This window comes from Chiloscyllium plagiosum, chromosome 26, assembly GCF_004010195.1.
Source record: "Chiloscyllium plagiosum isolate BGI_BamShark_2017 chromosome 26, ASM401019v2, whole genome shotgun sequence".
NCBI classification, from domain to species: Eukaryota; Metazoa; Chordata; class Chondrichthyes; order Orectolobiformes; family Hemiscylliidae; genus Chiloscyllium; species Chiloscyllium plagiosum.
In genome coordinates this window covers 27,657,608-27,669,389 of record NC_057735.1, presented here as the reverse complement: position 1 = coordinate 27,669,389, position 11,782 = coordinate 27,657,608, and the positions used below count along the sequence as shown (strand labels likewise).

At 38.0% G+C, this 11,782-nt stretch overlaps 1 protein-coding gene across 1 annotated transcript in view; it reads left to right on the top strand.

Moving 5' to 3' along the window:
- The first annotated feature begins 5,779 nt into the window (after positions 1-5,779).
- Positions 5,780-11,782, top strand: part of LOC122563210 (leiomodin-1-like) — a 35,562-nt gene continuing 29,559 nt past the window's right edge. The window contains exon 1 of the mRNA XM_043716770.1: positions 5,780-6,277. Within this exon, the coding sequence (XP_043572705.1) occupies positions 6,011-6,277 (267 nt within the window). The 5' untranslated portion in view covers positions 5,780-6,010. The remainder of the gene's footprint in view (positions 6,278-11,782) is intronic.

The following is an 11,782-nucleotide window of genomic DNA, read 5'->3' as shown; positions in this document are numbered from 1 at the left end:
TGTTCTAATATCCAGTTATACCTCATGATCATCTTTATTGACTCCTCCATTGTTGCTACACGACCAGATTGTTTTTCAAAACCCAGTACTGCATGATTAGATATTTACTCCAACAAAACATCAGAAATACTGAAGTTCCAACCTGTTTGTCAATTGGGTGTCTTATTTGACTCTGAGATGAGATGGTGATCGTATATTCTGAGGACAACTATTCTCAAGCTCCATAACATTATCAGATCTATCCCTGTCTCAGTACAGCCTCTGTTGAAACCTCTATCCGTTTTTTTTAACCTTATACTTGCCTATTCCAATGCTCTCCTCGCTGACCTTCCATGTTCTACCCTCAGTAAACATGAGGTCATCCAAATCTCTGCTGTGTTGCAACAAGATGCATTCATCTATCAGCCATGTGTTCTCTGACCTACATTGGCCACCATTCAAGGAGTGGCTTAAGTTTTGTTTTTAAACATTCTACACCTGTACATTTCTCTACTACCATTAGGCCAGTATAAAATATAAATCACTGTCCAATCAATTCAAGTGGACCCAGATTAAAACTTCAGGAGAATAATAGATGCAACTCATGGTCCATCCAGTATGAGCTAGCATCCAATGAAATAGGACTCCACAGACAAGTCTGTGTTTAGTTTTCTGGGTTCAGAAATGCTTATCCAGGCTCCAGAAAACCAGCCTGAGATTTGTTGCCCCAGCTTGCCCTGCATTTGTAAGGTTAAACCTACCCAATCATTCTCAAAAGAAGCACTTTCTACCTTATATTACCAGAGTCACTGGACTGTCACAGAGTACTTGATATCCATCCAGATCCAACTGCTTCATTATCCAGTTATTGAAAGTCAGTTATCAAATTGCACTTACCTTCTCTTTGATTTCAGTGGACGTCAATGGACACCTTGGCCATCCCGTACTTAAACCTTAAAATCAGAATTTAAATATCATGAGTTTAACAGCATGCCACTGTTCACCATTATTGCTTTATCAGAAAGGCATACAGAGATAGATAGGGTAATTTATGGATTTTCTCCCCTAGGACTCTCAGAGAATGAGCAATTTTAAGTTCACTTACTGTTTACATTTTCCATATATGGTACAGTTAAGCAGTGGATGATATATCCTTGCCAGCTTTTCTTGGAAAGCAATGTTAAACATGTAAGATGGCCCTAAAACATTTCAGAATTTGTGTTCCACAATCTGTACCTTTCAACGTACTCTATAAATACATCAAGATTCAATCTTCATGAAATTATAAATTATAAAAATAGAACACAATCTAATCAAATTTTAACTCCTTTACTAAAATTTTCCTTGATCAAGCAAGAAGGAATTTGACTAACACATCCAAGGGAACATCATAACCCTGGCATTTCTAATATAAATAAGCATGTTAACCTTTTGTGAATATTAATTTTCTTTTGTTCAAATGCCACTTAGTAACACTTATTTCTAAGCTAACATTCATAAGCAATTCTATTTTCTCTTATAATCACTGCCAGGATTGTGGTTTTGCAGAAATCTTGGCATTGCGAGTTGGCAACAAGGTGTAGATGATGCCCTTTAACATCACACACCCAATTTCAAGCATAGCCCAGCGGTACAAAGTGAACTGATCCACATATTAACAACTGCAGGTGGACAGACTCAATATAGCAGATTCTGCAGTGGAAGGCCTGTTCTTGGGACTAAACACCACACCACTGACTTGTGCAGTCAGAACTGCAACCTGGCCTACTTTAGGGCAATGCTCTTAACTTTCATTCTTACTTTCATGCATGAATCATCAGTTGTATCTGAATGGCCACTTATAAAATGTGTTTCTTTTTTACCTTTCAAATGTAGTTTTAAATTAGAATATTAGATGTGCATTTAAATAGCAGCAGATGATTCTTCCTCTAGTTCATACTTAAAGTTGTATTTTTCAATTGTGATGTTAGATCAAGTGACCTGGCTCCCTGCTTTTTTCATGCTCTATAAATTTAAATTATAATTTAGAAATGAAGGATCATATTCCATAAGAATTTGTAATCACTGCTAAGCTATGAGATCTCAATAGAAGGAACAATTGGAAAGTTACACTTGATCCTATCTCTCTTGGACTAGAATTAGAATTAGAATTAGGTGTATCGTCACATGGACTTAAGTACAGGGATTCATATTAGAGCAAAAAAGATATGAAGTCGCCATCTTAGGTACAAGGATACCTAAGTACAAAATCTCCAGTATAAATTAGAAAAACAAAAAAATAGTTAGAGTATCTTGTTCTTCAAGCCAATAGTTACTGTTTTATTTCACTCAAGAAAATCATAAAATGCCTGAGGGTCTTTACCAGAGATTGTCATGACATCCTTAGACTCAGGTGAGCATGGGTGGAAAAGTGTTCATAGGAGAGGGGGCAGATGACTTACAGCGGCTACTCCCCTCCCAATGTTAAATCCCTCAGCTAGAGGCACAGTGCCCTTGAAAGCTGGTTCCCAAGCTTTAATTAAAGGGACATGCTCCCTTTAATTAAGTTGCAGCTGAGGTATTGCTCAACATGTTTTGATTAGGTCAATGTTTTGCCTGGTGGACTGGGTTTTGACAAGGTTTGCCTGGTGGACTTTGGGAGCTACTGGAAAGTCATGTCTTCAGCACTTGCTTGGAATGCAGAAGGGCAACTTACAAAAACTGATATAGTTTCAGGCATCAGAAGTACAATTTCAATATTTGTGGATCACAGCAAACTGTTAGTTTTAATTATTATTGAATCAGAGAAAAGAAGCACAAATATTAATAAACTTGTATAAAAGACATGCAATTTGAAACTGCATCTGAGGTTCAAGAGGAATAAAAAGGCCACAAATTGCTTGAGTAATAAATGTCTCATTGCGGTAGAGGAGAAGGGAGAATATTTGCAAATCACTAAAAATAGCGACATATGTTAATGGATTGGTGATGATTTGCCACCGCCAATTAACCACTGCCAGTTCGCCACCAGCGTTTCTCCACTGGGGTCGTTTGACCTCTGGAGACTATTCGACACCGGAAATATATATATGTACTGATTGTTTTCCCTCCCGCCTGTTCTTTCATACTTCTCAGTCCCCTTTATTTATACAACAGCATAGTACATATTGATAAAAAAAAGAGGTGAAATAAATATCATTTTATTGGTTTATACATAAAAATGAATTACAAACACTTGCGGTGGCGAATCGTCTTCAGTGGCCAATGGGCAGTGGCTAAGCGTCCTCGGCGTGAAAGGGCAGTGGCTAATCGGCGGCGGTGAATGGTCCCATCCCGATGTTAATACAGTCATTTTAAAAAAGCTAGCAAAACCCTGGGGTTCATTACTATAGGGACAGAATAGAGAAGCATTGAAATTATGTTAAACTTGTATCACATTTGGTTAGAGCATATGTAAAACCGTACTCAGTTCAAGTCTTCATATTATAAAAGGGGTATAGATACAGTGGGGAAGGTACAAAGTAGATTCACAGGCATGATAACAAAACTGAGATATACTACTTATCAGAAAAGGCTGAACAAGCTAAAGTTCGTATTTCTAGAAAAAGGGAGACAGAAATGATCTAGTAGAGGGGTTGGTAAGACAAATATAAAGCAGTATTTTCCATTCATGGCAACGACAAAAGCTCTGGATCACAAATGTAAGACTGTCATCAATAAATTCTATTGGGAATTCAGGAGAAACTTCGTTACTCAAGGAGTGGTAAGAACCGGAACTCATTAACAGGACTAGGGACATGCTAGTGGAATGTGTTGCTAAGTACATGAGAAAGAAAGGAATAGAAAGTTATGCTGATCCAGTTAAATGAAGATGAGTAGAAGAAGGCCTCTGGGTCATAAGTACTAATGAAGACACATGGCTAAATTACCATGATTCTGTAAATTCTGTGTAATTCATGTGCCTAGGGTTCAGGCAGGGATTTTAATTAAAAGTGAGTAGATTGTATGCCACTCATGTTCCACCTATTCAGAGTAAGAGAATTGTTACAGCAAAGAAGGAGGCCATTCAACCTATTGTTCCCGCACTATAGTCTTGAAATGTGTATCATTACCTTGTGCAAATCTCCTACTTTCGCCCCACATCCTTACCACCTAAACAATCATCCAATTCCCTCTTGAATGCTTCAATAGAACCTGCTCTACAACATTTCCAGGCAGTGTATTCTGTATCTGACCTATTTGCTGTGTGATAAGATTTTTTCACATATCATCGCACTTGACTTTAAATCTTTGCCCTCTTGTTCTTGTTCCCTTTTCACGTAGAAGCAGCTTTTCCCAATCTATTCTATCTAACTGTCATGTTCTTGTATCAAGTCTCCTTCAGTCTTATTCTCTCCAAGGATAACAATCCCAACCTCTTCAATTTATCCTCATAATTGAACTCCTGGATCCATTCTTGTTAATGGCTTCTGCACTCTTTCCAATGCATTTACCCATGTTTCCTATGATGTGACACCCACAACATTACTAAATATTCCAGCTGAGGTTGAACAAATGTCTTATTTATGTTTGATGTACAGTATTCTAGCCAACACTCCTTAAAGTTACCATTGGAAGCTGGTGAAATGACATTAAGTGAAAGGAGTCAGCACAGAACTGCAGCATATAGGTCCCAGACATGTCCCCAACACTGACAGCTTTCTGTCTCTGGTATAACTACTTGGCATAACACCCTGTTCTTTCAAGACCTCTGATTCATTAAAAGCCTTGCCACATGGGGTCAATATTTAAATAGCACTTATCCATCAGCTTTAATGCAGCAGCAGGCCTATTTAATGTCCAATTCAGGGCTAATGAGTTACGTGGCTTAACACTTTAGTGACAAAAATCCAAAAGATAATGTTGCACTTGTTTAAGTGTAGGGAACCAGGCATGAATGCTCCCTGGCTGCATTAGAATACATGAAATGGAAGGAGGAAGAAATTGTTTAATTACTAATGATAGGTAGCTTTATGGTGCACCTTGACAGAAAAGGGTGATGAGGATGGGAAATGCAATCCTGGTCAATCATTCCTTTGCTTCTTTATTCTGAGTCCACCTCATTTGTAAGGATCAGTTGTGTAAAATATATTATTCAATAGATTAAGAAATATAATACAAAAAAAGAACTTGTTTGGCTGGCCTTTTCTTGATCTAATTATAGCTTGTGTTCTGCACATTGCAGTAAGCAGTGCTTAAAAGTATCACAAATAAAATTATTGCCTATTCAGTAAAGCACTTATTAGATTATGCCATCAGCAAGGTATTTTATAGGCTACTGTTTATAAGTCAATCCAGTCTAGCTTCCTGGGGAGCATTAATACCAGTGCATTATATTTTTTCTGTTAATATTTTTATCCAAAATGTAGAAAAAGTTTGTTTATTTAGACAACTAAGAGTTAGACTAAATCTGAGTTCAGTGACCAAATTTAGTATTTTTGATCCCACGATGATATTTCCTCTTGTTCTTCTGCCTTTAAAGAAAAATTTGCAGTATTAATTATGCATTTTGTGCTGCCAAGTCCTGCATTTTTTGTGTGTTTCAGTTTTGCTCTACTTCTTCCTATTGCCTTTCAAGGCTAAATCTGCTGTTCTAAATTTGGTAATGCAACTGCTTAGGATTCCATGGAATGTCCTCACCATGCAACCTAAATTATTAGGCTGACTAAGTGCCCCCTCTCACTGCTGACTGGCTGTCCATATAATTAATATTCCCAACGTACTTGGAGCAGCTTCTGAGTGGTGCAATCTTACATCAATTACAGTTCTCATTTCATGTTTGGTTGCTAAATCATATAAGGATTCTCTACAGTCTGGTTTGGTACTTCAACACCTCCTGTTAGGGAGACTTTAAAGATCATAATTTTATTAGATAAGCTATCAGAATTACCAAATTGATCTTTCTTGGATGTATATGAATTTCATTATAACTGCAAAGTGCTATTTCAGGTGAAGATCTTAAACTAGTGTGCATAAGTTTTATTTATTTATTTTTGGTTAACAAGATACAAAAATGTCACGATTTAGAAAACAAGAATACAAAAGGCAGGTGAGCGAGGATCCAGATATTGATAATTTGTTGGCAAATTTGTCTCCGGAGGAAATGCAAGAACTTCAAATTGAGTTGGATGTCATGGACCCAAATTCCAATGTTGCTGTCGGGTTGAGACAGAGAAATCAGACAGAGAAGCAGCCCACAGGAACATATGATCGAGAGGCAATGCTCACCTACTGTGAGAAAACAACTAGGAAACTGATAGAGAAAGAACTATCAATTGACGTAAGTTCATCTGTGTACGTTATTTACCACCCAGAATTTGTTAACAGTTTGAGTACAATTGTTGATTTCCACATTTTCATTAATCTATAAGTTTTTTTTTCAATTTGTTAAACATTATTATTTTCAAGAAGCTATTCTTTATGGTCTTTATTTTCATTCCTTTACAACATTCAGATCTGAAACTGAGACAAGATCGTAATGCACTTTACTGTACGTGCATGCATGTATATGTTTGAGTAAAGCAGCTATAATTCTTAATGAAAATTGATCTAAAATTTGCAGTAATCAATTGAATATGTCTGTAATTTTTTCACTTTCCCCTCAATATTTGTCAATTATATGCAATTTCCATTTCAATAATTTCCTGAAATTAAAGAAAAGAAAAAATCATTCTTGAGCAGATTCCAAGCACAGCATCAGCAAAGAAGCATCTCACAATGTTGTGTTATTGCATGTATTATGTCACCACTAGATTCTAGTTGATTTAGGAAAATAGAATCAAATGTGTCAATCATAACCCAATGGTATTGCTCTCCTATCTGAATCAGAAGGTATGGGTTAAAGTCCCACCCCAGAGATTTGATCAAAGCAAATAAATACTTCAGCACAGTACTGACTGAGTTGTCTGAAGTTCAGTCTTGAGATGAAACTTTAAACCTAGGCCCCTCTGCCCTATCAAGGTGGATATGTAGGTTATTAGATTAGATTAGATTAGATTAGATTAGATTAGATTACTTTACAGTATGGAAACAGGCCCTTCGGCCCAACAAGTCCACACCGACCCGCCGAAGCGTAACCCACCCATACCCCTACATTTACCCCTTACCTAACACTACGGGCAATTTAGCATGGCCAATTCACCTGACCTGCACATCTTTGGACTGTGGGAGGAAACCGGAGCACCCGGAGGAAACCCACGCAGACACGGGGAGAACGTGCAAACTCCACACAGTCAGTCGCCTGAGGCGGGAATTGAACCCGGGTCTCTGGCGCTGCGAGGCAGCAGTGCTAACCACTGTGCCACCGTGCCACCGTTATCTATTGGCACTATTTTGATGAAGAGCTGTTGTTGAGATCAAACTGAGGCAGTATTTCTCACATTACATCAGTGCTTATACTTCTAGAACATATACCTTTTATGTGTAATGTCCTGATGGTGCAAAGGGTATTTTATATTTCTTTCATGCATATTTTAACACCACATAGATGAAAGGTTGTAAGAATGTTTGCAACAGGACTTGCAGTGAAAAGCTGGTGATTTTGATTTATGATTTTTGATATCAGAAACAATCAAAACTGAACCATGGAATTAGCGTATTTCCTGTAGCAGCTGAAGTTTGACACCCTCAACAGAATCAATAGGAAACCATATTATTGACTCAATAAGACACTAATATAGATTTTCTCAATTCTTTTATAGCTGCTTTGCAGGTTTGCTTTATACTTATTTGCTCAACAGCTAGTTTCTTTGCTTTTGCACTGGAATTTTTTTTCTGAAATGCAGATGTAAATTTTAAGAGCCTGCAGGTCTTTCTCAGTTTAAGCAGTCAAAGATGGCAAGGCTGTAACAGATGTGCATGCCTAAAACTCATAAGCGTAGCAAGCAATTCAGAATCAAAAGAATCTCAGAACAAATAGTACAAATGGAAAAAAAGAGCATAGCCATCTCCAGAATTTAGGCTTCACTTTTATATCTCGTTTGCTCTAAAACTAAAGGAATTTGTCACCTGTACAAGCTATGAAACAGATTCCAATGATCATAAATAACACTGATTGTGATACATCTGACTCAGAGGAATATATAGGATGTACATTATAGAAACAGGTCATTTAGTCCAGCCGTCCATGCTGGTGTTTATTCTGGGTTCAAACCTAGTTCACTGTCTGATCATGGCAATACAACTGGAAATGTTTCCAAACCACAACTTTTGACATCTGATGAGTACAATATTCACAAGAAAATGAAAAGAAAAATAATGCTATATTTTACTAAAAGGGGAACTGAATGCAACAGTAGGGAGACTATGCTTCAGTCATACAAGGCATTGCTGAGACTACATCTGGAGCACTGTATAGAGTAGTGGTCACCATATTTACAGAAGGATGTTAATGCATTGGAAGCAGTTTAGGGAAGTTTACTAGATTAATGCCTGGAATGAGCAGATTGCCTTATGCGGAAAAGTTAGACAGACTTAGCCTGTATCCTCTACAGTTGAGAAGAGTCAGAGGTATCGCAGCTGAAGCATACAAAATTCTGAGGGCCTTGACTGGAAAAAAGATGAAAGAATATTTCCTTGTTGGGAGAATCTAGAACTATGGATCACAATTAAAAATAAGGTGGAGAAAGCCATTTAAATCAGAGATGAGGAAACGTTTGAGGAATTCCCTTCCTCAAAAGGCAATGGATACACAATCTTTAAATATTTTTAAGGTAGAGATACATGGATTCTTGAATAGCAAGGACTTGAAGAATTCTCAGGAATGTGCTAGCCTGTAGAGTTGAGGATAAAATAAGATCAGCCATTATCTTATCGAATGGCAGAACAGGCTCAAAGGTCAAGTGGCCTACCCTTGTAACTTGCTTATCAGGTGTTCATATGTTGTACGTTGTTCAGTAAAAAATAATTATTATTTCACTATATTTCTAACTTACACATAAACATTACCTTAAATATTGTACCATTAAATACTTATTTTGTCAAAACACAAATGTGACATTTGCTAAATTCGAAACAGAGCAAAATAAGATAATTAGTGACTAAGGTTGCGGTGTTGCTAATTTCTTCATATGGCAATAAATGTTTTGCCTCTCCAATCCTACAACGTTGAATCATACCAACAGGTTTTGGAAAATTAAAAACTGATGAAGTTGTGACTGAGATACACAAGTCACTGCTGAGTGAGGTGAGTAAATGGTAATTGAGTTCAAAATTGACACAAAAGTACATGGATGATAATTCTTGTTTATAGAATGCAGCAGTTGTGTTGCAGTCAGTAGAGATTAGTAATTGAGCATTGCATAAGTTTGTTGTGGGGTTGAGATTTGATTAGATTGATTTTCCTTTAGTAATTATTGAATGTTGTAGAATGCAGGTTTTTTAATGCAAAACAGCTTTGTGTTTGGAGCTTTATATATTTAAAGAATTTGGTACCAGAGAATGCTTAGAGGCAACCTGAATTTCTGATGGTGAAATTGAGAGTCGAGCTTGACTTTTATTCAAAGACACTGATGACACAACTTAATTCTGTTCCAGGATTACTACTTACTATATGATCCAGTTTATCCCTGGCAGTGAAAATGGAAATTATCCCCTTTGGAACTTATCTAACTTGGATTACCTTTTTTGGAAATAAAGGACCGAGTGAAAAGATCAACATTTATAAAAGCAAGTTAAGAGCTTGTAATAATTCCACTGCACCACAGAGCAAAACATATGGAATTGTTACAATTAACACAGTAGGTTCTAAAACTCATTGAAGACAACCATCTACAAAATCAGAAATCACACTTGTCAGCCCTCAAAAAGATTCTGACAGGAGCAGTGAGAGGTTTTCTAATTTTTATAGCTCAGTTGACTGGATGGCTGGTTTGTAATGCAGAATGACACCAATAGTTTGGGTTCAATTCCAGCATTGGCTGAGGTCACTATGAACATCCCATCATCTCAATCTCACCCTTCACCTCAGGCATGGTGACTCTTGGATGAAGCCACCACCAGTCCTTTTTCTCAAATAGTAAGAGAGCAGTCCACTAAGATTATGGTGACTTTTGGTGATCAGTTGGCTGGATGGCTGCTTTACAATGCAGAGTGATGCCAACAGCACAGCTTCAATTCTCACCCCAGTTGAAGTTACCATGAATGTTGCTGCTTCTTAAACCTTCCTCTTACTTGAGGCATAGTTACCCTTGGATAAAATCACCACTGGTCATCTCTCTCTGCAGTGAGACTGCAGGATGATGGTGACTTTGCCTTTATACCTCTATCACTGATGTCAAGAATTCAAAAATTGCTACTGTGCTTGTTCAGAATTAATTATTAAAAGCTTTTGGACCACTTTTGCTTGTTGAGTTGCACCAGAAGTCTTGTTCCCTCTGTGTAGAATTTGAATGTCATCACCCAATGAAGCACATATTAAGCAACAGAAAATCTATAATCACAGTTAACTTTTTTGCCCCCTTCTTCCACACCTGAGCATGTGTATTACTCTTTCTACCTGAAGCATGCAGCATTTGCACTATTTGCGACTAACCTAGGCATGGCCAGCCCATTAACTGGCTAACGAAAAAGCTCTGAACTACAGCAGCTCCTACTGATCTGATAGCATGGAGCAGTAGTAATGACTGGTAGATTTAGGGTTTATGGATTGCTGACCCAAAGCTGTAGCTAGAGGTTTCTAATACTGATATGGTCTCACTGTTCCTGAATGAAAATGTAACTTGATTTCTTTTGCTCCCTGTGACTGCAGCACAGGATACATCCAACTTTGGATCTGTAACAAAAAGTGATGGTGGTGAATATGAACTGTTAGCTATGGATAGACATATGCACGGCTGAGAATCATTAAAATTGACAGGAAGGTTAAGGACAGCAAGATATGAGAAAGAAGTATTTTGAGGTACACGGATTAGATACTTAATTACACTGCATCTCCAATACAAAAGCCAGTTTGTAAACCTAAAAGAGTCATCATTCCCTAAAGGGCTTAGCCACAATAGGCCCAGAATTTGATAGGCAAGACTGGAAAGGAGATCATGGATAAAGTAACTCTAAAGAGGCTGGTATCCTGTCACTAGGTACACTTTATTTACATGTGGAAAATTTTTGACACTTATCCAGCTCCCTCAGAGTCAAATCTCAGAGTGAACAGAACATCTGACACTCCTGTTTAGAATTGTCAGCTTGGGTTCCTTGATTGGACCAGGTAAACAGCCCCCAATCAGGGAACTCAAATTCCATGAGGCCCACCTGGCTGAGCTCTTTACAATAACTACATCCCTCCTCCTCTGAGTTTGAGGACACAGGCTAGTTCTTTATTTTGTAGCTCCTCCTGGTCAGGTTCCTCCAAATCTGTCCCTAATGCAGGCAGCATATAATGCATAGTAACTCGCCTTTTGCGCCCAGAGCATCTCAGAAGAAATTCATTCTCCTCTTCATGCAGCAAAGGCTTCGAGGCAAAGACATTCACTGTGTCCATTTCAGATTCCGAGGCATTTTCAATGCTCACCAGGGAAGGAGAGTCTACAGGTTTTGGAACTTTCAGAAAGGCAGGGCATGTTTTGCTTCTGCACGTTTGCAAGTTTGTAGTTTCATATGGTCCTCATACTTGTTCAGGACCGTTGCACCTACCCAAACTTTATACATCACTGGACCTGACCTCATGTCAACTGTGCTTCTTACCCATGCAGGGCCATTCCCGTGGCTCCTACGTCAAACTTTGTCCCCCGAAGTACACTGTCTTTCTTGCTTAGCAGAGTCTTGTGTCTAGCATTTCACCACCCCACAC